Raw genomic sequence first — 26,188 nt, forward strand, 5'->3', positions numbered from 1 at the left:
GGACATTTCTGCCCAAAACGGGTGAGGGGCCTGTGTCAGGGGCCAAGAAAAGGGGGTGGGTTAAGCCCTTTAGTTGCCTTCCAGCTCACTTTAGCCCCTTTTATTGACTCTAACCCGTTCGTGCCCCTTTGTTGCCCCAATTGGTATTAGCCCTTTTTGGCCCTAGCTCATCTTCTTGCTCCCTTTAGCTGCCGCCAGGCCCCTCTGCTGTGCAAGCCCCTTTTAGCCCATGTGTTGCCCTAATCCCTTTACCCAATTGTGTTTTATTCCTGATTAGCCCCCTTTCTCGCCTCAGTCCCTTTCGTTGTGCCAAATCTTTGTTTCTCTTATATTGCCCCAATCCCCTTTCTTACCCTAGCCCCTTTCTTTTCTTACCCTATCCCCTTTTCTTGCTCCCAAAACCCTTTAGGCCCCTTTTTTGCCCCAACACGTTTAACCAATTTTGTTCCCACTTAGCCCCTATCCTTGCCCCATTTAGTAGCCCCGAGCTCTTTTAGTCAATGGTGCAGCCCCCCCAGTCTCATTCAGCCCTTTTCTCTACCCAGTCCTTTTTGTTCCCCTAACCTCTTTTGCCCCTTTTAGCCCCTCCAATGCCCTTTCTTGCCCTCAGCCCCTGACACCGGCCCCTCCCCCGTTTTTGGCAGAAATGTACATAGTTTGGCTCATGTTGGGCCCTAGGAACCAGCCACATCCCCAAGCTGGGCCCTGCCGTTGGCCCTACACATTAATGTTCTGGCTCTGCCCTGTTCTACCCACAACCTGACAGGGATCCTGAGAAACCAGCACGTTCGCAGCATTTTCTCTTCGCTCCTCGTGGAGGATAAAGGATCTACACACGGCAGGCTCCAGCGCACCTTGCTGCTTGGGCTCAGCAGCGCCCGCCCAGTCCCAGCGGGCCACGTGATGACCGATCTGGGTCAAGTTTAAGGAGTGATGCTAGCAGGGGAAGAAGGACGGGAGTAAGGGAGTAGGCAAAAGCAGTACCCCGAAACCCGTGGGCGAGGCACCAATAGATTCTCAACCGCGCACGTTAATCCGAGATCGCAAAACCGACTTTCCCGTTGTTCTTGCTTTTGTTTCTGCAAGCGAAACACCCAGTAAGTACACGTCCGCACACATTTCGCATATTCCCAATGAATAATAAACAACACGGAAACAGCGCACCTTAAAAAATACGATGAACCTTTCGGTGATCGTTTGCACAGTGAACAAAAGAAACGCCTTTCCATATATATATTTTCTATTTTTTTTGTATTGCCATGCACGCCCACCTGGTGCTTGAACGCAGCTCTGGCTTGTGCTCGGAGCCATAGCCAATATGTTTTCGGAGCTTATGGGGATTTTTTAATGAGGCTCGGACGTCCCTTTGATTCCAGCCACGAGCAGATGATACCCCTTTCCCCCCCAAGAGAGTTTCTCGTGTCATCTCTCCGCTGGAAAGCAATCACGCGGAGGAGCGCAGCTGAGGCTGTCCGAGGAGACGGAGGCAGCAGCTCTCCTCATCCTCGCGCTCTCTCACACACACCGGCAACGGGGATCAGGAGGAGGATACGGCAGGTGGGGCGAGCAACGGTCAGGGGAAACTGTAAATATTTACTCCGCGCCCGCAGCTGCGCGGAGCCCTCCTCGCTCTCTCTGCACGCGAGAGGGGCCGCGGCTGACTGGAGGCAGCGCGGGGACCCGAGGCAGGCGTGGCGCAGCCCTGCAATGTAAACAGTGGCGGCGAGGCGAGCGCCGGCAGCTGTCCCGAGCGCGGGTACGCCGCGGGGGGCGGTCATCTGCGCTGCGCCCCTGGCGCTGCTCTTCCTGATGGATGTGCAAAGCAGGGGTTTTGACCTTTGGGCGAGGCTGCGCCCTCTCCCCTGGATGTAACCCGCGGGACCGCCCCTCCTCTCCCTGGTCAACGGAGTCTGGGACGATGGAGATGAACACGAGGAAGTTCACGGTGCGCAGGTTTTTCTCCGTCTACCTGCACAAGAAGTCCCGCTCGAAGACCTCGAGCTTCAGCAGATACGAGGTAAAGTGCAGCCGCGTTCACCTGCGCTGCGAAATGTGGCGGAATAAGGCAGAGCGCAGCCCGAGTTGCTTGGCTGGGCAGAGCAAGTCCTCTTAATCTCTCCCGTGTTCTCTTGAGTGGGGCAGGCGCGTTCTTTGGGTGTCGCGCGCTTATTGTTGGTAAAAACACGAATGAGCATTGCTCAGTATAACACATACATGACAACATAGAGTTGTGGTTCTGTGCAGCGCATGTTAAGTTGTTTTAAGGCTAGTTATTTTGCTGAGTGCCGAAAAGATCAGTAGGTACACCCTTTAGTCAAAAAAGAGCCGAGTGGGGATGTGTAGAGATGCACCCGCATGTAAACAATCAGGCATGTATGTTTTGTATTGCAATTGTCCGACTTAATTGTGTACATCAAAACTATTTGTGTACTATGTTCAGCGGTATGCGTGTTGCAGGATATCACTCCATTATGATATATATACAAAACACGTACAATACCGAACTTATGGCATTCAAATAAAATAGGCAACTTGTATATCATGCCATTGCACTCCGTAATGTGATTTTTTTAGTTGGGTGTGGAGGGATGAATGGACTCTGGTGTGGGTTGTACCTCTCGGTGGTGCCACCGAGATCAAAATATATAACACCTGTATAGATGTGGACATATGAAACGCACAGGGTAAAATCAAGCGCAAGCGTCAGGCTACATGTGACTCTGGGGAGTGAGGTTGTATAGCATGTTTGCAACAAGGGACAGATAACAGGGCTTGCCTCTTTCACGGCCTGGAAGTTACCAGCCTTTTCAAGCAAGCTTTTCCCCCTCGGGTGGTTTTGGGCGCTGCTAGGCCAGCGAGCTGACCTGCGAATAGAACGTCATCCCTGGGGTATATATGGGGGCAGGGAAGGTTCGGGAGCAAGCGACAACGTTTGTACCCACCCTCTAACCATCTCTTTCGTAATTTTGTAAGAGGGGCTATGAAGTGCCGGGGACATGGCCCTTTGGATGAGGGTTGGGGGAAACACAATGGGGTACTAGCGCGGTAAAGGAGAGGGGGTGGTGCTGTTTGCACGAACGGGCTACAGCAGGGGTACAAGTAAGGGGAAGAGGTATTGAAGAAGGAGGTGCGTGGCCTCGTAGAGAGGATGGGAGAAAGCAGGAATGAAGGTTGAGACGAATTGTAGGGGAGCGAGCAAGGGAAAGGAAGTGATGAATTTAAATTGTTTATTTAGTTATTTGTTTCAGCAATGGTTAAATGGATCTGTTAGTCTGTAGGGCCAGGGAACCAGGTCTCATGTTTTTGTGAGCTGTGGCCTGTCACATTAAGGCAACCCTTTCCACTTGAAGCGAGTCTGTGAATTTTTGTGCAGTAAGCCCAAAAGGAAAAAAACGGGGAAAGATGCAAGGGAGTGAAAAGCAGGAGTAGCGATATTAAAAAAATGTAAAGGATCTGAGGTGTTGAGCGAGAAGATATGCGACTGTGGTATTTTGTCGAGTCATTGCCAGTGGATCAATGCTGATGGTTCAGAAAGAGGGAAAATAGAACATCTTGGGATGAAAAGCATTCTCTAGTGATGGCAGTGTTTAGCACTTGGAAGGTGATACTCCAATTAGACTGAGCGTGGTTGTGTGATGGGCATGTGATGTTCGCAGGAGAGCTCTTGAAGCGTGCAGGCCTGACTGTCAGTCATTCCCTGGCGAACCCCCAGGGAATTTATCTGGCACTGCCACGTCAACTGTCAGAAGTGTCAGAGCCAAGAATTGGCTGTGTAGAAAGATGAACACAGAGGCCCCCAGTGGCAGAGAGGGAACGGGACTGAAACTGCGATGTCAGCCCTCCAAGTGCGTCTGTGAATGATCTCTCTGTGTCATTTTGAGGTGTGGGGGAGCTGGCAAGAGGAACATGGGAGAAATTTCTGGATTCTTGTCAGGGGTTTTATCTGATTTAGTGCTATGTCAAGGGACTTGGCAGCTCTTTCCTGGGAGGGACCCTCCTGGGAATATCATGGGCAACGTTTCACACAGACAAATAATAATGCAAATGTGAACCATTTGGGAGTATATAGAAGGGCATCCTTCCTTTGTAAGAGAATCGACCTTGAAATTCTTAGCCACGTTGCATTCTGTGGCACAGCAGAATCACGCAGATGGATAAAACCAGTTTGTTCGCAGCTACTGTAGGAGCTGAATAAAATTAATCATTCTTGCAGTGCTAAACTTCCACTATGTATAGTTGGCATAGTTGATACACACAACAGCGAATGGTCATATATGTATATATTTCACGCCGTTTTAGTTTCCCAGGTATTATCCTAGAAAAAACAACTTGTGCATGTACAAGAAAACCAATGAACATCACTTGCAAATTGCCCAGGACGCATCACGAAATACAGAGTAGTGTGATGCTTTGAATAGCAAATGATCTTTTACTAGAATAGGCACATTGAAAGACTGCACATTGTTTGAACATGCCACATGCAAGTAGTGGCCCCAGGCTGCATGTTTCCCCTGACTTTCTAGTAAATGTTCTTTAGCCTTTCCTATTATAAAAGTAGGACAAAAAAAGCAAGCGAGGCAACAGCGCTGCATGGCTTATTACCTAAAACGCAACAATTTGGGGACTTCTGAAAACACAACCTTCACATAAATTGAAAGATTATGCGAGATTGCACTTGTTGGATGTGAGTGTCTTGGTTGGCCGTCCCCTTCCTTCTTTAGGTTAGTACATTTTTTGAAGACATTCGGGAACAATTTGCTAGAGGGTCTACATGACTTTGAAACACTGAATGGAAAAGTCCCATCAAGATTTTGGGCTTCTTTATTCTTTAAACATTGGGCCTCATTCCGAGTACGGCACTAACCAATGGCGCTATTAACGCCTTGGTTGACGCCGTACCCGGACCGGCAGCGCCTTGGTGGATGGCGGAATTACCGCCCCATTCCAAGGTTGGCGGGGCGGTAATTCCCCATTCACCAAGGCTCTTCCCCATTCCCAAATGAGCCCCCATAGGGCTCAATGGGAATGGGGAAGATGCAAATAACGGTGACCGTTCATTACGGTCACCGTTATTGGCTTGGAGGCCCCTTTGCGCCCTCGACTTTAACACCTGCTCAAAGCAGGCGTTAAGGGCAAGGGCGCAAAGGGAACTCGGAGTATGGCGGTAAGGGATCACCGCCACCGGTCTCGTTACCGGTGGCCGCTATCCCTTAACGCCATACTCGGAATGAGGCCCATTGTCTCTTTGCAGCTCGAGTTATAGAAACAGAAGGCCATTTAATATTGTCTTTGCTGCACTGAACTGTTTACCAATGATTAGAGTGTGAAGGTGTGTCCCATGCAATGCCAGTTAGGAAGACCGCTCCAATCAGCAATCTCGATGGCTATACAGTGCTGTGTCTCATGCCATGCAGCCTTTGCTGGACCAATCGTAGCCTATGTGAGTGTGACGTTGTTGCGCATTGCCCGTGATAAATGGAGCGGTTGCTATTTGCCTTTTGAATTAAAATACAATTTTCGTTAGAGGAATTAAATGTACTCCTCGCTAGTCGGGGAGTGTAAACCTGTTCACCAGAATAAATCCTACAAGCTTGCATTTCCACAATGACAAACATGAAGGGAGCTCTACAAAGACTATCTTTCCCAATTGCATAGTGTCTCTGAAACAAAGTTGGCAAGATCCAGGAGTGGGGACCGCAACAAGAGAAGGACACGGTACATTTTTGAAAACATATATCGTTTTTTAATCAATTGGCATAGGGAAGGTGAGTGGTACAGAAGCTTTTTAGCCACAAATAAAGTGTGCATTCTCAGTTTGCTGATTGGCTAGCCTCTGGGTGCACATGGATAGACTTGCAGTTTCCTTTTCTGCACTTTTGCTCTGTAATAGCATTATTATTAAGCCCAGTAAACTAGCTGGAACTTTTAACTACTCAAGTCTATCGAGTTCGACAAACCCGCCAAAGGGTTATGAAGCTCGAGTTCAGATCCTGGCTATTTCAAGTTAATGTTCTACTGGTCTTCCACAGACCTATGCTTGCTGAAGCTCACAGCAGTGTAATGTTATGCCTCCAAATAGTGCTCGTGTAAGTATCCCCCGCGGGATGAATGTCTCTGCATTGTGCATGTTTTACTTGTGACTGACTCTGGACTACACATGTGGGCCTTTCCGAGGGTATCCGGTCATTCTATGGAATCCCAAACCATTGAAACCCAAACCCTCGAATTTTTTCCATCGAAATACCATTCCATAGCATGGCCATTTAGTTGAAAAAAAAATGATGGATCCATCGAAATGCAATGTTATGATTGGGGGTTAGATTAGGGTTAGGGTTGGGGCTTGGGTTACATTAAGGGGTAAATTAGGGTTAGGGTTGGAGTTCGGGTTGGGGCTAGGGTTAGGGTTAGGGGTTGGGTCTTGGGTTAAATTGGGGTTAGGGCTTGGGTTAAATTAGGGTTAGGGTTAGGGTTAGGGTTGGGGCTAGGGTTAGGGTTGGGGCTTGGGTTAGATTAAGGGTTAAATTAAGGTTAGGGTTAGGATTAGGGTTGGGGCTAGGGTTAGGGTTGGGGCTTGGGTTAGATTAAGGGTTAAATAAAGGTTAGGGTTGGGGTTAGGGTTAGGGTTGGGGCTTGGGTTAGGGTTGTGGGGGATGGGGGTCTGGGGGGGGAACCCTCCAATATAAAAAAAATGAAACGTTACAAGGGGCTGGCCAATGCTGAAATTTCAGCACTGGACAGCAACATGTAATGTTTTAAAGTTGGGAAAAAAGCATGGAAATGCTACTTTTTACATGTAAAAGTGCATTTCCATTGAAATCAGTCCATGTATATTGTAGATGGACTGGTTTCGATGGAATTGCACTTTTACATGTCAAATATAGGTTGACGATGGTTTGTTATCCGACAGTTTGTATTCGATGCTTTTGGAAGTCGACCCTTTGTTTTCGACATGATCACTATAAACTCTTTCCGAGTTGTACATCTGTCTGAGCGATCTCTGCTTTGATATTACCCTCCTCAAGGGCCGTCATTTTACCGACACTACCTCCCAAAGACTAAGCTACCCAGGCATTCCTGACAAGTGCTTGTCTCTGCCGCTGATTTAATATTCCTATAAGCTCCTAATTACCATTTATAACTGCACTTGACTTCAGAGCAATGTAAGCCCGAGTAACAGCAGATTCCACGTTGATCTTCACAGAAGTTGCATTCACCCACTACTAAAATATGGTTCTGCTTATTTTAATGTGTGGATGACATTAAAATATGTCAACATGCTGTTTTCTTTCGCCAATCCACTCCCTACTCTAACATCTCCCCCCTTCCCTAACCCTTCTCTTCCTGCTTGCAACCATTTCCTCCATTTGTGTTCTCCTCTGAATGCCAATCCTAACACTAACAACAAAGAGACTATGCTAAACAATCCCACTCGGGATGAAGGACACCGATATGGTGCAGGGAAAAGTGATGCAGAAATATCATATCCGTACAACCCACGGTTGTGACAGGAAGTTAACCAGACAGGTAGTCATTGTCAGAATCCAGCTCCTTCCTCGTGGTAGTCCTGAGTGATGACTGGTTTGACCCGTCGTGTAGAACAAGAATTCTGCCTACCAATATATCCCTCTGAATGTATAAAACTACATGCAGTGGAGTCTATTAATCGGAAGGCAGGATACAATACGCGACCGTGGTGGCTGCCAAGAAAATCACAAAATTGAGTCACTAATAATGACAGCGATACAATGACAATGGTATGCCCCCAAATATCAGTGGACTAAACTGCGCCGTAAATACAGTAGAGGCGGAAATGGGCAGGGCAATGGAACACAAGACAGGTATGCAAAACCACTGACGAGATATTCTGAAATGAGACACCAATAACAGTGAGAGGATTTAAGACCAAAACTAACACATAGTCCCAGTGGCAGTGGTCAAAGTGAGTGGGAGCGGTCGGGAGCGGTGCGCCTCTACTTTTTTAAATTACCTTTTACAGCTCCTATACTTTTATTTTAAAAAGAAACCATTCCGGAACGGTTTCATTTTAAAATATAAGTGTAGGAAGTAGTTGAAACTTGCACTTTCAGTGCACTGAACGTTCCCTTAAACAGCAGGAGCAAGTGTTTGGGAGGTGTATTGTGTGTGGGAGGGGACGTGGCAATGGGGTTTGTGGGGAGTGGGTGCCGGCCAGCAGGGAACATAGTTCCACTACTTCTTTTCGTACACTTCGACCACTGCCCAGTGGATAAAAGCTTACCAAGCAGCAGTCCTGTTGATGTTTTCAGAATGGAGAGATGGTCACGAGGAGTATAATATCTGTGGAAAACAGAAGTCCAGAATCCAGGAAGCAAACTACCCCGACTGCACGAGGACACCTACTTGATATAGTATACTGCAGGCAATCTCTAGTCTGTGTACTAGAAGCAATGCAGAATCCGTGAAACACAACAACAAAGTTCCATGAAGAAAGAAGCAGTCCGTAGGATGATCCGGGTCTGGCAGGTTGCCGGCAGAAAGAACACAAAATCACAGAAGGCAGGGAGTCCGTGGACGTTCCGGGTCAGGGAAAGACAGTCTGTGAAAACAAGCTGAGTAGTTTACCAAGGTTCGATGTCAGAGATCCAAATCTGGAAGGGTCAGACAAGAAGCTGTCTGTGAGCAAAATCCAAGTCAGTATACAAGAATCAACAAGAGTCAGTATAATACGTGAGTTTAAGAAAAACGGATTCAGAAGCACCAAAGGGCAAACAGGTAGGTGCTTAAGACTGCAAAGTCATGTGACCACACTGAACGTTCCTCTGAGTCGGAGACAGAAACGTACGTGCGTGCAATGGCTGCCAGCATTGCCAAGGCAACTTCCAAACACCTCGATACAGAGCTCTATGTGTGTTCCGCCTGTACTTGCGGCTGCAGATAAGAGCCCCTCAGGCTGCCTGATGTTGTTTAGCAATTGGTCCCCTTCTTATGCACAGTGTTGCCCTAGTGCGTACACAGGGATCGTTAACTGAATTCCTGACAGTCATTTCCCATCCACACCAATATCAGTTATCATGAACGCTTGTATAGCAGTTACACAATCAACAAGATGGATCAACGTCCAAAGTTATTGGAATCACGCCTCTTAACTATTTGAGCTGCTTCAAACTCTCACCAGCAGACCCTCTGAACACATGTTTCACGCTTTGTTGAATAAAACATATGCATATCTAGCAGTTCCTTGTTTATTGATCTGCATATGCGTTAGACTGTGGGGTAAAATGGCAGCCCCAGAGCGACAGAGATGGAGCGGCCATGCTAGGCGCCAATGTGAGAGTGAATCTAAGTGTGCTGTTCCATTGAAATGTAAAAGCCAGTACCCAGATGCCCTCTAGAGTGCCAGCCAGACTGAGTTGGCACTAAATCTGATCCTTGAAGGGCAGCATAATAGTGATATTTTTCCAAATTGAGAAATTGATGTAAAGAAGGTTGTGAACATTTGTTTTGCATATTGCGAAGAAGGCAGAACCTCCATGCCTTTGATAGTTTATTTTTACTTGATGCAAAATTAGGCTGGTTGCTTTTATTTATGTTTTATAAAAATGGTACTGTATATTTCTACAAACCATATAGACAATGTTTTTAAAAAAATACTCATTGAATATAAAGTGAACAGTTTCAAATACATAATTTAACACACAATAACACTGATAAACTCAAATAAAGAAGATTCAATAAATCACATTATCACACATAATGTAAAAGTCCATCATCAAGTAGTTCTTAATGCTCCGGTGCTACTATAGCTCTTGTTTGCTACATTTTCTCAAACACACATTGATAATGTAATTACTCTATATCATCAACGTTCAAATTGTACTTTAAAAAGTTGGTTTGCACATATAACCATTGAATAAAATGTATTATATTAAGCATTAAATAAAATGTATTGCACCTTGGTAGGAACATTAGAATCCTGGGAGCTCATAAGAACCCAGGGCTCCCAGGTAATATTCACGGGTGTAGCCATGGATCCTGATGCCTCACAGGACTCGATGCCCCATGCCGGATGCCACATGTCTCTCTCTTCTACCTCTCTACCAACTGTCCCTGTTCTTTTCCCCACCAACAACTTCTCTCCATGGCAGTTTTTGCTCCCCTCCGTGCCACTGTTCCCCAACAACTCCCCTCTACTCCACATATGTGCAGTCACTTCCTACATTCTCCACGTTCACCCTTCCATGAACATGAAAGACAGACCGCTCCCCGGAGGCCACCAGGTATGCATTGCTTGGCAGCCATTCACAAATGATTTTTTCTTTCGTCCTGCCCCAATGCAACCCTGTCCAGCTTGGCATGCCACAGCCAGTTGCTAATAGCCTTATTGCCCGCAGCTCCTGGCCAATAGAGCCTCCAGGCCTATGAGTCAGGCTACCAAGCCTATGAGAGTGTCTCAGTTTATTAGACGGTCACACTCAACTATAATAAAGTCCATGTTTGGTGAATGTGAGACCTGCTGGCAACCGACAATATCTTCTCTAATGATGGACTAATGATGGAGCAAAAACCCGTCCTTATTCTTAACCAGTGGGTCACCTTATTTACCAAACTGTCACTTGACTCGGGGAATTTAGATGTCAACTCTGGGCCGTTACACAGATAAAAGCAAGGTCTATCTGTTTGGATAGGAAAGGGGGGAGTATTTTCTAAAGTTTCTCTTAGAAGTTGGACGGAACAGGTCTCTTCGGTGGAGCATTTGCCTCATGGTGCTTTATAGCCTGCACAATACCACCAATTGATTGTCCCAAGAAACTTGTAGGGGCAGGTAATTGTGTCGTTAGTGGAGCGAGGTGTACTGGTCCTGTGCTTCAGTTCCCATTTCGAGTTTCAACTTGTGAAGCTCGAGATGCAAGACTTCGTTAGCAGCCTGTAAGTCCTTAATTAGGGGGCCCATGTGAATACAACACATGTAGTCCTCAAACTGAACACGCCCTAGAGGAATATGGCTGCTTGCATGGGGAGCTCTATGTGTCGCATTAAGTGTAACAGGGGGATCTGCTTCGATTGCTTCTAGGACACTAGTAAAAGTGATAGTCACATTTTCAAGGACACTAAACTGGTTGGTTGTGGGAATGTCCAAAATAATGCCTGGGCGAAGGACCACCACGCCATAAGCCTCTCGTGTTTCAACTTGGATGTTAGTTTTAACACACCCACTAATGGTTTTTCCACTCCCTAGGGTTGTACCATTCAATTCAATCGGAATACTATATGTATTACCCTCACTCTGCACTGGGTTGTTAGGGACCCCGTACCCAGGTAGTATCTTCCCCACATCTACCAGTGCTAGTAACGATGCCCTGGTTGTTGTCATGCTTTCCTGTGCCAGACTCTTCATGTCTGTTAATGAAGCCTTTTTCACTAAACTGAAGACGTTTTGTGACATTAAGAGATCTTATTGGTAACATATCAGATTCGATGGTTAGTTGAATAAGGTCTTAATTTTCTGCCACTACACAGTTATTAGACTGCGCTCACAGAGTCTCTCTCCCAGATTTAGTCCTGCCCTTGGGTGGCAAATTGGCCGGGCGTGGGAAAGCAGGTTCGATCGCATACAACAAGGACTCTATCTCATCTATAATGGCATTTGCCTCCTTGATGTGTAAAGTCGAGACAGCCAGTCTCTTTCCCACCTCTGCATTAGGGGGGGATTTAGTTGCTTTGCGTTTAGCCATAGCAAAAGGCAAACAAGATTTAATAACAAACGGTCATCAGACAAATCAGTACCTAAAAGCACAAATTACTGTCTCTAGCGACTTCCCAATAGGCTAGATAGAGTTAAAATTGCACAACAGAAAACTCAAAACACAATAGCCCTGATTATGAAGTAAAATGTTAAACATGTGAATCAACAAGCCAGGAATAAGAATGCCAAGATGCTGATGACTACAATAACTGACAACACCGGTATGACACCTCTGGGAATCTCCTTCAAGGTCATATGTAGAAAATACACCAGTCCAGGCGAGGGGCGCTAAACTGCTAATGGGGCAGCCAAAGCCCACCTCCCCTTCCTCCACTGCAACTGGGAGTACATATCTTAAATGTACTGAATTGTATTAAATCACGCTGACAAAGTCAAGACCATTAGAACCAATCAGAGGCATCTAGCAGTGGACTCCAATAAGACCATTCAGGGAACACAGCAAACTCCAGAATAAAGGACTGTAAGGTCAGCACCCGGCTCGTTGAGACCAACATTCCCGCGCAGTGAGGAGCCGGAATGGACGACACACACTGATGTGTATAAACATGCTTTTAATAGACCCTCCTTGTTATGCAGTCTCACACTGTCTTTGGGCACAGAAAGTTTAGGCATTTTGAGTATATTTAAAGCTAAAATTACGCTCCAAGCCACATAGACAATAGTAATAAAGTGTGGCATGAAGCGAGTGATGGGTAAGCTAAACACAGCACACTTCTCTATGCTTCAGAGACATAGGTTTCAATGGAATTAGTCACCGCAGAATCTTGCTACAACTCAGCAGGCTAACAAGCAGTGGAACTGATGAGCTACAGACTGCCGTCAACAGAAACAATAACAGTAGCGGTAGTATCTTCCCTTCCTTCTCGGCCGCTAGAGTGTACTGTTTTCCCTTGGGCCTTGAACCATTCTGTGTCACCCAAATACCGAGCCGCAGGCTCTGTGGGATCTTTTGGGGTCTTTACGCTCCATTTTGCTGTTTCTACCAGGCAGACCAGCCAGTGTTCAAGTGGAATTGATTGGACACAGAGAGTCCCGCCCACACTGCCAAACAGCCCCAACACAGCGGGCTGAATCGCCGGGCTTCTATGTTAATTCTCAAAGGTTGTTCAGCTTGTCAGCCTGTATTGTGGATACTTTTCATAAAGGAAACACAAACTACTGTATGTATTGTTTGTATGGTGTTGATACTGAATTGCTATTTGTATATATTGAAACTCATTAATTGCTGAAATTCGTTTTAGCGTGGTGTGTCGGTGGTGAGGAATATTTTCATTCAGCTTCCTTAGTAGCCACCTTTTATGGGGCTTCTGATAGTTGTGATGTACAATTCTCACTCGTTAGCACCTTCAGCTTGTTCTTTTAGGAAGAGGTAAACAGATTTTTTTTTTGTGGTATTATATATTTGGCTCTCTTGATTATCTTTCTGTAATAGTTTAATCGCTGTGTACAGGGCATGGTGCAGAATTTATTCAAGTACTTTGGCTTTCAAAACTGATAACAAGTGCACTGTCTTTAAAGGGTTGGTTTTGTGGGGTATATTTACCAGCCCCAATAGAAATCTCCTGCATCACAAAACTGAATTTCAGCAGTTACAAAAAAATGGCTGTGCCGCAAAAAAATGGCTGTGCCGTGTCTGCTGAGCACATATGGGGCAAGAGTTAAACACAGCCACCCCAAAAATGGCTGCATTTTGTTTTCTTCATGTGAACCCAAAGAAAATGTCTTAAAGGCAGAATGGCTCTGCGCTGCTGGTCTGTCATCTCAAAAACTCAAAGCACAAGAAAATGTCCTGTATTTAAAATGACCTTGCACTGGTGCTATTTTCATTTTTTAACATCACACAGTTTTTGTTCGAGTAAAACACAGCCATGTCCATCTATTTCATGTTGAACATCATCAAAGAAGGCCATCCCTCCCAGAACGACATTGTTTTACCAAACAAAGTCTGTGTTGAGCAGGGAATTTCGTTTCAGTCGCATGACTAGGAATCACTCTGGAAACAAATTAACCCACGCAAAGTACTTCAAAAGAAAGCTCTCACTCTCTTGCTATATGTCAATTACCAAGAAACCATTTTTCAAGCATATCCCTGTGTACAGAAACTGAACAGAGCTATAAAAAGCCTTCAGAGAGCAAATGCGAAGAAAATCGCATCCTGTGAAATCAACAATTAGAAAATGAACACGTGTAAATCAGTTTTTGCAAAAGCAAGAAAACTGCTCTTTTGAAAGCTAAATGTGAAATTGCCCCAATACTCGCACAGAATATGTGTGGGGCTGGGGTAGTTTAAATGTATATTATATTTATTTACAAAAAGACTTGGGTTCGGAGGAAGAAAGAGAAAAAGAAAACATTTTTATTTTAAAACAGCAGAGCCAGTTTGGCAAGGCAGGCAGTTCAAAGGTACAAGCCCCCATGGGAAAGGAAGCCCCTTTACAAATATGAAAGGGACAAGGTGTGGAAATTCGTGACCTCGTCAGACTGGCCGGCATTTCTACAGCAAGGGACAATGGACCAATGGGAACTAGCACTGTCATAAAAAGGTGTCATTTCCTTTGACCCCCTACTCAGCTTCAACTGCCTAGGATCAAAGGGTGCCATAGTAACCCTGTTAGTCAGACTGACACAAAGGCGGAAGGCTGGCTGTGGAGATTTGAAGGACCGCCTATAAAGTGACAAATGCCATCCATAGCCTTTATAGAACTGTTTACATTAAGACATGTATTTAAAAAATCTGAAAACAGTAATGTGAGATTATGACAGTGTTAATATAAATTTTGGACAAGCAAAATAACACTATGTGTATCTTCCTGGCATGTGGTGGTCGTGAATGGCAGTAAAAAGGCATTTCTTGGGAAAGCGTAAATGGCACAGATCTTACATTTGGAGAAAATATGCCAGACATTATTATGCTTATGGGTAGCCATTTGTAGAATTTTAGATAAAATGTTTCTCGTGAAAAACTGCGAAATGGTGCCCATAGGGCGAAGCAGCATCGCACATACTTGGCGTTTGAACGGGCATATTCCTTGTGAAATATGGGATCTACCTATCTGATTTGTATACTAGTGATGATTGTAAATTTAAAATTGTATTCCATAACTCCTTTTTGTGAATAATTAGGCTTGTGAGGCAAAAGTAGCCATACATGCATACACCTAAGGGGAGGTCACTTCCTTCAATCCAATCTGCTCAGTTGGAGCAGGGGACACCCATAGCCTGACCTATCCCATTCAGGAGGTATGTCCAGATTATTTCTGCCAAAATTGTAAATGTTCTGATGTCTTTCTGCCTATATAAGAGCTATGCAGGGAGGCATGAGGGGATTCAACATTCAAAATTCACCCTGCAAGATTCCAAGACTCCAGAACCAAGTCCAGAGGTAGCTGATCCAGATCCAGAATCACCTATCCAGAACCTCCTATCCAGAACCACCTATCCAGAACCAGATCTATCGCAATAATTGAGGGAGAAATGAGGAAAGGCTGCTGATCCCTTGGGGAGAATTCAGCAACTAGACCCTCTGCCCAGCTGATACATCCTGCTGCCCACAGTGACCAGAACCCTGTTGCTCAGCTGTTCCCATAAAGGAGAGCCGAGCCGCTGTCCAGAGACCTGGTTAGCTGTCCAAATTACCCAACTCAAGTGCATTTTGTAAGTATCCTCTGTTTATCTGGTTCTTAGAAGAATCTGTGTAGTATATATCTGTTTGTGTAATTCTTTTCATATCATTTCAGTCCTCTGTGTAAGTCCTTAGTACCATTTTTTAAATACATTAATTAATTCCCCTGTAGGGAGGAACGCAACACAAATTGATTAAAATTGCAAATTAACCTCCTTGCGTGCAGGGTCTTTCTTAATAATCTAGCCACTAAAATACAATCTCAGTAAAAAGAATCATTTTTTTAACAAAACTGATTTTTGCCTGTGTGATTGCTTTCATTATAACATCCGATTTTCATTTCCTATAAAGAAACCCATACTTTCGGGCCATAAGAGTCATCCCTTCACTTCAGTATCCTATCTGTTATGTTCCTTTGTTTCTCATCCCAAAAAACAATTTCCGATTTTGATTGCTAAGCTCATTTCCTTAACTGTTTGCTTGTTTAAAATATGTCAAAAATAAGAAATTGCAATTCTGCCACGTGTGATTTTGCTGCATTGCTTTTTTTTCCCAAAGTCGATTTTCTCACCTCTGTTCATGTTCTTTAGTACCTTGCCCTGTAGCTTGTAAGCTTTCTTGTCTATTTAGTACAGCCAAACAAATTCCTGTCCTATCCATTCTACTGCATATGTAAACTGTCCTCTAATTATCCAGTGAACTCTGAGTGCCATTTTGCTCCCTTTTCAAGGTTTTCATTTCGTTTTGGCCTCCCATTCTGGGGTGGTAGGTCGAATTTACAATCTGATGTTTTCCCTCTTATTTTCAGCCACACAGTCAGCAGGGGTTTGGGGGAGTATTGCAGAGGTAGTACCTAACACAAGTGCTATCTAGGAGTGTGACAAAAAGGGATCTTGCTTCCATTCATATTTACATTGATGTATCTGATGTCAGAAAGATGAAATTAAGCGTATTACAACATGTTGCTCTATATTATCACCACACTGGTGATTGCTGCCCTAAATTTGATTTGTTTGATTTTGCATTTGAATTTAGAAATATATAAATATTTCATTATTACACACCGGTCTGGTTCATGGTCCATTGCAACACGGGGTGTTCGTCAAGAGGGGTGTGAGGCGGGTTGGGTGTCTTCTCAAAGCAGAATCCCAAATCAATAAAATTAAAGGTGTTTTTATTGTGTGCCACATTCCTTACCAGTGGAAAGAGTCCTGGTCTGGAGTGTGCCGTGTAGTAAATTCCCCTACAGTTTGCTAACTGTGAATGCTGCACTACCCATTGAGAACTACTGCCCACTATTGTTAGGGTATTAACTCTGCCTGTGTGAGGAGTCCTGTAACCATTGCAATAAGAACCACTCACTGATGTGGCTAAGCCAGTCAACAGATACTGCACCTCAGAGCCTGCAGAAGTCAACATTTTAAAATGAAAAAAAACTGCTCATATGTGAACAGCTAGATTCTGCCCTCCAGATATATGTCCCCTCAATCCGGCCTCAGACACATAGAGGTCTATTAAAAACAATGTTCCTGCTTACCACTTCCCAGCTGTTTAGTTCAGAATCAGTGTAAAAACAGAAGGGCAGCAAATTGAAATTCCAAGCGATCAGATTTTTGCACAGTCCCACATTTGCTAATGGCAGGAATATGCAGACCCCATACCAGTTTTAACAATAGTACAGAATGTATTAAGTTCATAGGGGTTTTGTGCATTGATGCTGGAAAACAATATACACAGATCTGTGCATCATGTGACTCAAATAATAAAAACTCTTTTCCCTAACCAAGGATCATGGAACCATTTCTTTCAAACTTGCCCCAAGAGTAAACACAGGAAATTTATTTCAGGCTTCACCATGCTTTTCCATACACAACTGATCCTAGGGGACCCATTTTTACCCTCTGTGATGATCTTGATGCACTTTCACCCTCTATATTCCCTTCTGATTCCCCACTATTTCCTATGGGTGATTATCGTCTGCAGACTCTAATATCCCTCTTTGCGGTTCTTGACTCTTATTCCCTGCACCAACTGTCCTCCTTGGTTATTTCACCTCCTCTTTATTCATCAGTTCAATCTCTTCATGTCTTCCTTCGCTCCCTCTACCTTCTTTCATCATGATCTCAATTCATTTTAATTGTCTTCCTTTACATAGGCACTTGTCTCTTCTCCCCCCTATTGACACTTTTGCTTCTCTGCCTACTAAAGCTGCTGCATCCTCCCTTTCTTATTGCCATAATGATAAGCTTGATGTCCTCTATACTTCTTCTCCTTTTTCCCCCTCACACATACCACGCCCTGGATGTCCTCTTCTCTTTCTTCCATGCACCAAAGTCTACGCCGATAGCTGTTGGCTCAAATCCCGGACCTTTCTTCAGTGACTTCTCCTCATTCTGATTATGACTCCTTGCACCTCTCTGCTAGGCAGCAATATTTTCAAACTCTTTTTGACTCCCTTTCTTCTCATCCACATCAGTTATTTTAGAATCTCAGTCACATTCATTCCCATCTACCGCTGGTTCTTGCCTTACATTCTACTCTCTCTGCCTCACACCTTGCCAACTATTTCTCTTCAAAAAGGTCAGTTCTTTGCTCCTCAATAACTCCCTATGTTTCACTATCTTTCTCTGCTCTTTCCTCCTATCCCTGTAATGACTACTTTTCAATCTCTGCCTGAGACTGGTGTCTCCTCGTTTATTGCTTCAGCCTCTTTCTCTGAATATGTTCTGTGTTCAATTATCCCCACAGTTTATACTGCTATTCTATCTTTTTTTACTGCCCTCTTTAATTTCTCATTGTCATCTGCCACTTTCCCTTCTTACTTCATGCATGCATCTATTTTCCCTATTCTAAAAAAAATGTCTCTTGATCCCATTTTACTATCTAACTTTCGCCCCATCTCTCATCTTCATTTTTTTTCAAACTAGTGGAACTTATTGTTTATTCCGAGGTATCTGCTTTGCGAACACTCACTCACTCCTTTCATTTTTTCAATCTAGATTCCGTCCTCAGTGCTCTACTGAGACTGCCCTCCTATCTGCATCTGATGCTCTCCTGTCAACATGCTATTGTAAACTTTTCTTCTCTCTTGTTGTTCTTTGTGATTTGTGGGCCACCTTTGACACAGTCAACACACTATTATTCTCTCTTATTTGCATCAATCCAGTTTTAAGGATTTTGTTCTTGAATAGTTCCACTCTAATCTTTCACGCTTACTCTGTCTCTTGGGCTTGTCACATATCTTCTACTTATCCTCTGTCCTGCGGTGTTCCCCAAGGTTCTGTCCTTGGTCCTTTTCTTCTTTTTTCCCTTTACACAATTCCCCTTTTGACTATCCTCTCTTCCTTTGGTTTGTTTTATCACTTACATGCAGATGACTGTCAAATCTTATTCTCCTTTTCTTCACTTTCAGACTCAATGCACTCTTCCCTCAACACCTGTGTGCTACTTATTCAGACCTGCATGTCAAACCACTATCTACACCTCAAACCCTCTAAAACTGAGATTCTTTTCTTTCCTGCTCCCACTAGCGCCCCACCTTTTCCTCCCTCCCTTTATCCTTTTCCCCCTTTACTCATTACCGTTTCTTCTTCAGCTCTTATTAATGTGGTCATCATTTTTGATTCTTTCCTTTCTTTCTCACTCACATTCTGACTATTTCCGGTTACTGTTATTTTTATCTCTTTGATATTCGCAAATCTCGTTGATTACCACCTGCAAGTCAGTTCAGCTCCTTATTTCTTCACTCGTTTTTTCCTGCCCTTTTTATTGTTCGTTTCTCCTTCTTGGACTCCACGCTTATCAACTTGCTTGTCTTCATTTCATCTATCACTCTTGGGTTCGCACTCTATGTAGTCTTGCCGCTCCTGATTCCTTCTCTGCTGCTCTACTTGCTTTGTTTTGGTTTTCTTTTCAATCCCACCTGAATTTAAATGTTCTCTGTCTTGTTTTCAAGTGTCTTCATGGTCCAGCCCCTCCCAATCGGTCTTCTCTGCCCCCTTTCTACTCTCCAATGCTTGCCCCCTGATACTGGTCCCTTTTTCTTTTGTCCATTCCTTGCCCGCCCTGGTGTCTCTTCCCGGTTTAACTCCTTTTCACTTCTATCTCCTAAGCACTGGAATCTTCTCCTTCTATCTTTACACTCTGTTTCCTCTTTTCCCCTTTTCAAATCTCACTTGAAACTCTATCTTTTATCTAATTAACTCATACTGCTTTTCATGTAAATCTATTGTGCGGTTTTTGACTACTCTGTAAAGCGCTGAGGTGTGAAGCCCTTTAAAAGCTCAATAGAAATACAAATACAAAGTCCAACTGGGATGTTGTACGGGATCATGTGTTTCTGAGGCTTCTATACTGTTTTTGCTTGATTCCTATGTATCTTCTCTTCATAGTGATGGCATAGCTTTTTAACTGCCCACCCCAAGCTGGTTTTCTATAACTTGGTCATCCTTTTCAAGATTCAGGATGAAATGTGCAAAACATGGAGCCTTCCATATCACTCTAAGCGCTCATCTGCAGCCCAATGCTACCTGCCACACTCCTGGTCCTGTGTACTGGCTGCAGCATTGCATTGTAGAAGAGTGTCCTGCTCGGTGGTTGCAATGACATTGATCCATGCAGAATTGTCAAAGCAACCTGGACTCTCAGATGGGGGCAATGCTCTCTCTCTCTTTACATGCAGGTGGTATGTGTTCCGCGGTGAATTTGCATTCTGTAGCAGCCAGTGGGGAAGCAAAGAGAACGTGGAGGTGGCATGGCTATTTTAGAATTCTCGTTTACTTCCTTCACTCGGACAGCAATGTAGTAAGTGGAGGATTGGGGGGCAGTGACCACAGAAAGCGGCATCCCTGATATGTCTTTGCACTTGTTCACACATCACCACAGATTGCTCAGTGACCATTATCCAAACACGTGCATGTTAGACTTACAAGAAGCCACTGCAGCTATGTTCTTCACCCAAGATATATGCCTTTATGTCCAAAAGAATATGTAGCTTGTCTGTTTCGTCACATCTTCCTAGTTGTTACGTTAGGGAAGGGGATGATATGATATGATAAATCATTTATAATGCCCCTGTACACAAGTGTTTCTAAACGCGATGAGAGACATGAGATGTAGTTTGAGTTTTGGTTTTCTGAGAGTTTCCCTAGTACGTCGTTTGATTGCTTTGTCCCTGCAAATGTGCACAAGGAAATTAATCATTCTGAAAGGTCAAGGTACACCGCCTCCAGCCCCCGTATTTCCTGATGGGAATAATGGGAATAATCTTGTGTGTTTCGTCTTCTGAGATGCAAATGAAGCTTTGTGAAGTGTGTTTGCATGAGTTTTGGTGGATTGGTTGATTGACTGTGTTTTCTCGTTCTGCGCGTGCTCATTGTAGGTATCACAACAGTCTCAGCTACTTTTCATTACCACTGAAGACCGTGATTGTGGATATCCTATATATATATAACAGACCCCTGGTCCCAATGGGCATGGCCACTATAGATTTACTTGAAGATACTATTAGTTCTAGGTCATTAGAAAGCTGTGAAAAAACATTTTGGTTGCAGGAGATTTAAATATGCAGATTGAACCACAGAATTATTTACTGGGCATATGGGAAGATCAAGATCTGGCCAGGGATAACACAGCAGTGTTCGCCCCACAACCACACATCGTTTTTTTCTGAATGTAGCTAGAATTCTATCTAATTTGTACTTGAGGGCATGCAATGGTCGATATTTCCAGCCAAAAATACTTTTTTGGCACCCAATGGATCAACCTTGATTGATTATATCCTTATTTCAAAAATTGAGTGTGCAAGGGTGGGTGATTTTGAGCTTTGTGAGAGAACGGAGAGTGATCACCACACTTTAACCCTAAGAGTTTTTCATAAAGGGACGGTGGTTGGTGGAAACAATGGGCTTGAGAATAATCATTGCAGTCAAGGGCCATGGCCGTAAATCAGTAAAATGGGCCGAAAAATTGTGTGACCTTAAATCTATTATTTACTCTTCAACCCTGGACAATCTGACAACTATTTGTAGGGAGAAGAGTGTTGATTCTGTCATCATGAGTGAGTCTTGAGAACCTCAAGGCCAATATGGCCTCATTTGTCTCAGCACCTGTGTCTGTAATCAGGAGGAAGTCTTTGGCTAAAGCCGGATGGTATGACAGTGAGTGTTCCGACCCAAAGAGGAAAATTGTGTCTCGTGCTAGATCGAGTCTAGTGGTGGATAAAAGTCATTTGTGTTCCCTAAGATCTGAATATAAGAGGTTGGTGCTATCCAAAACAAAAAGAGAATTTGCCAGACATTGGTGGTGAGCCTTACGAAAGGCACTCGAGCAAGGGGATAGCAGAACCTTTTGGAAAATGATTGTGGGCAAAGAGGTGAAAGGGGATAACACAACGATGTGCTGTATTAGAGCAGATGATTGGAGGCTCAATTTTTCTGACCTATATAGTTCACACAAATGTATAGATCCAGGGTGGACACTTTGGAAATAGAAAATATCACGGTCAGAGGGAATCTGTGTTTAACAGTAACAGAGGTAGAAGATGATTTAAGGTCTTCAAAAAGCGGGAAGCCCGTAGGTCCTGATTTAGTGCCCACTTGTGAAAACAGAAAAATAATATGAGTCCGGGAAGCCCAAAAGGAAACGCACCAACACAGGTTACAAAGAAATATACAAGTACTTTATTTCAAGCTACAACAGTTACCAAGTCAACTGACAAACGGATAGCTATTCGGCTCTCAGTATAACATAACAAACTTCAACGAGGGTTCGATTTGTTCAGTGAGAGACCGCATATTGGAATACCCGGGCCATTTATACAATTTGTCCAGCCCTTGGCCAACCCTCTTGCGGGTTAACCATTCTGTGAAATACAATACTGGTCTAGGGTTCCTTGCCAGGTCAACCTTTAATATATGCATTTTGATTAGTTTCGCTGATATAAGTAGTACATTTACATATAGGTCAACAGTAGGACAAGGTCTCAGTTATTCGAAATGTCATTTGGCCTCCATTTTTGATGTTCAAGGTGACTTTTACATAACAAGAGAACCTAAAATGGCGGCTTGATTCAAGATGGTGGCTTACATTGATTTCTCTGAGGTCAAGACCTTGCCGTGGAGTTTGTTCGCGCATGATGTTTAGACAACTTGGCGTAGGCCAATACACATATAACTATTACAATAGGAGGCATAATATCATTTCTATTTCGACACACTGACCTATATAAGGATGAGGAGGTTGTGTGGGCCCCGGTATTGTGCAAAATATTTAATGCCCTAATAAGATCAGGAACGATTCCTCCCTCATGGCAAGCTGTCATTATACCAATATATAAAACGGGAGGAAGAGGTTCTTGGCCAAATTACCCTCCTGGACCCTGCAGGGAAGGTTTTTGGTAAAGCAGTACTCGGGCATCTGCAGAGAAAAACAATATAATAAGTAATTATCAGGCAGGATTTAGGCAAAACAGAGGAACAGTGGATCAGTGCTTTTTATGTTTTTTGTTGATTCAGAAGTACATCGTATTGCAGAGATTGAAACTTTACACTGTATTTCTGCATCTAAAGACAGCTTTTGTTTCAGTTTCGAGATCCACCCTATGCTGCATGTTATCTGCTCGTAAGGTTCCACCAGATATGATTTTGATATTATCTTTGCTATATTCTGACAATCATGCCACTGTACGTTATGGCCTTGGGGGGTGAACACACACCTCAATTTGAAGTTAGAAGGGGTGTAAGACATGGTTGTGTCCTAATGCTCCTTCTCTTCAACATTTATATCCAGGAGATTATCGATGCATTAATAGAAGGGTGTCAGGATTGCCCTTCAATGGCGTCTGAAAAGTATCCAGCACTGTTTTATGCTGACAAAGTGGTCACTCTGGCAACAACCCCTGTAGGCCTGGAAATGTCATTATCTGTGTTTTTGTCAAAATGTAAGGAATTGCACCTGGACTTCAATATCAGTAAATCTAAAGTCATGGGGGGTCATTACAACCCAGGCGCTAATTGCGCCAACTTTACCACCATGGTGTAAACTATGTTTACACCATGGTGGATGGCGGATTTACCGCCCCATTCCAAGGTGAGTGGGGCGGTAAATCCCCCTTTCCCATTTTCCCTTCCCCATTCCCATTTTTGCCCCATAGGGCATAATGGGAGTGGGGAAGGCGCTAATTACGCCACCGTAAATTACGGTGGCGTAATTAGCATCATGACAGGTTAGCGCCATGGATTTTAACGGCTGCTAAAAGCAGCCGTTAAAATCAGAATAGGCGTTAACCCTTAACGCCTGGGTCGTAATGAGGCCCATGGGCCCTCATTACAACACCGGCGCTAAACAATGGCGCTATTAGCACCATGGTTGGTGCCGGCGTTGTAACAGGTCCGCCATGGTTCAATGGGGAATTACCACCCCATTCCAAGGTTGGCGGGGCAGTAATTCCCCATTGAACCATGCCCCTTCCCCATTACCATTTTCGCCCCATAGGGCTCTATGGAAATGGGGAAGGCGCTAAGTACGGTACCGCAAATTGCGGTACCGTACTTAGCACCAAGGTCCCTTTGTGGGTCCCTACTTTAACAGCTGGTCTAGAGCAACCGTTCAGGTCGGGTCCCGCAAAGGGGCCTCGTAGTAAGACGCTAAGTGTTTAACGGCGACGCAGCCTTTTACGGCGCTGTTAAACACTTAGCGCCAGGGTCGTAATGAGGCCCATGGTCTTCAAGCCTCAATTTAATTTTTCAAACATAGTATGTGACAAGCAAGTTAAATAGCATAGTACTGGAGCAGGTTAAACAATTTGATTGCCTTGGGGTCAGGTTTCATGAGTCTGGGGGTTGGACCTCTCTTCTGGATAAATCCAATACCATAATGGAAAAATATAATGGAGCTATTATCTCCTTTTTCATACGACATAGTAGTTTTGTAGTCTTACCTGCTTTGGAAATGTTCCAAAAACAGTCAGCACAGGCTGCAATTTAGGGTTCAGAAAATCTGTGTATCACCAGAAGTTGAATATCCGTGAACGTAAGTTCCTCAGGAAATTGGTGTTATTACACCAAAGTGCTCCATCATCGTTGATTCACTTGGAACTCGACACCACCCTGTAGGTTTCCAGACAGCATATAATCCAGTCATGTCCTGGCTGAGATTGTGGAGGCAAGAAGGCTTAGAATCGTATTGTGATGCCCTACACCACATCATGAGCCTGAATGTTGGTAGAGGTTCCAAGTAGGTCAGCCGTGTAAGGCATAGTCTTACAGCTTTAAATTTAAGAAATGTGTGGGATGACCCCATGGAAGACTCCATCTTTGTGGTCAGAGGTATCAATAAAGGCATAAAACAAAGAGCTCTGGAACAACTTGTGGGACAAGCAAGGAATCTGAAATTAGGCCCTGAATATGTTGAGTTAAGATTGTTTGAGGGCCTTAAGCTGTATCTTGATACTATAAGTCCAGCATATGAGAGATCCTAATACATACGCTATAGACTGGGGATTTTACCAATTGCAACTTGTGTACAATCCTGGAACGAAATGGGGACAGACATGAGTCCGTTGTGTGGGGAAGCAAGTGAAAGTTTACACACTTTTTGTTGACCTGTCTTAAAACCCATTAACCTCCGACGTAGATATTTGAGACCTGTTTTAAATATAGCCGAGATCCGTCAGCTGTGTATGGCAGTGCTGTACCTGGGCCAGTCTCAAAGCCACTGTGTTGTATATGCAACAACACAATTTATTCACAGGGCCTGGATGCAAAGAACGAGAGAGTTAACCAAAAATGGAGGCAGTTGGGCATCTTATTTAAGGCTGTGAGCTATGCTCCCCTTAATACTCTAGTGGCCAATTCTAGATAGAATTGTGGCCTAAAATATTATTACGTTTTTAGAGATCTGAATTGATTGCAACTTATGTTTTGTCCATTAACTAAAATGTTGCCAATTTTGTTATATGGTGCGCGATGGATTATTCTTAACCGGAACTGTGGTGCTTACGTTTTTTATATGATGTTATTGAATTGCCAACATTTTGTAATTCTGTTTTTTTGTATCGACTATTTTATTGTTTATATTGTATTTATGCTTTTATGGTTTTAAACCGAAATAAATCTGTATTGACTGATAAAATAGTCAACATTTATTTTATGACACTAGCATTACATTCCAACACTTTTGGAATAAATCAAAGGTGCTGCTACGTTGTATCTCTTCCCAAGTTTTAAATTGTTCACTAGGGAGGTAGCCCCTTTTTTATAGACTTCATTACGAGTACTTTATTCTGTAGCGGGTTTGCTGACTATGCCAAAAGCCAGATAAGCCAGAAGGACCAGATGTCCCTTCTCAGTACATGCAGCAGCGGTGGCAGTGAATTTTTGAACTAGAGTGTTGTAAATGTATATGTCCAATATGCGGGAGCGACCAAGCGCAGCAAGAAAGACAGAACAAAACAAGATTGATTCAAGGAGAGGGGGTCTCCCTGCGAGACATTTTTTGAAAATAATGGTTTAAAATGATGCATTTTGCAGCACTTTCTGTGAAACATTGGGTAAAATGCCACACAGTTTGCAATCAATGTTGCATGGTAGTACATAGAAAAAATAATAAATGCAAGTAGTTATCAACCGTGTACAAGAGCATTTTCATTATGCCATTTCCCGCAACATATGCCTACATTTAAAACATGTTCATGCTGGCTGTGTCTATACATGTTCTTGCATGCTGCCCCAATATATGCCTATATTATCAGATAACTACACCCAGTCAATAAAAAATGCCATGCAGAAGAAATAAAGTATATGGATACTGGCTATACCAAGATA

The 26,188-nt window shown here is 43.8% G+C and overlaps 1 protein-coding gene across 3 annotated transcripts in view; it reads left to right on the forward strand.

Annotated features, from left to right (window-relative positions):
* Positions 1 to 863: 863 nt before the first annotated feature.
* RPS6KA2 (ribosomal protein S6 kinase A2) overlaps positions 864 to 26,188 on the forward strand; it is a 1,317,456-nt gene continuing 1,292,131 nt past the window's right edge. Inside the window, exon 1 of one of the 3 annotated variants that reach the window (XM_069607706.1) lies at positions 864 to 1,097. Coding sequence is in view for 2 of the 3 variants with exons in the window: in XM_069607704.1 (XP_069463805.1) it covers positions 1,814 to 2,017 (204 nt within the window). In the remaining variant the exon portion in view is untranslated. Of the gene's footprint in view, positions 1,098 to 1,271; positions 2,018 to 26,188 lie in introns of those variants that run through there. The other 2 variants (XM_069607704.1, XM_069607705.1) reach the window with 2 other exon arrangements.

The sequence above is a fragment of the Ambystoma mexicanum genome, chromosome 4q (assembly GCF_040938575.1).
Source record: "Ambystoma mexicanum isolate Mex_15411 chromosome 4q, UKY_AmexF1_1, whole genome shotgun sequence".
Lineage (NCBI taxonomy): Eukaryota > Metazoa > Chordata > Amphibia > Caudata > Ambystomatidae > Ambystoma > Ambystoma mexicanum.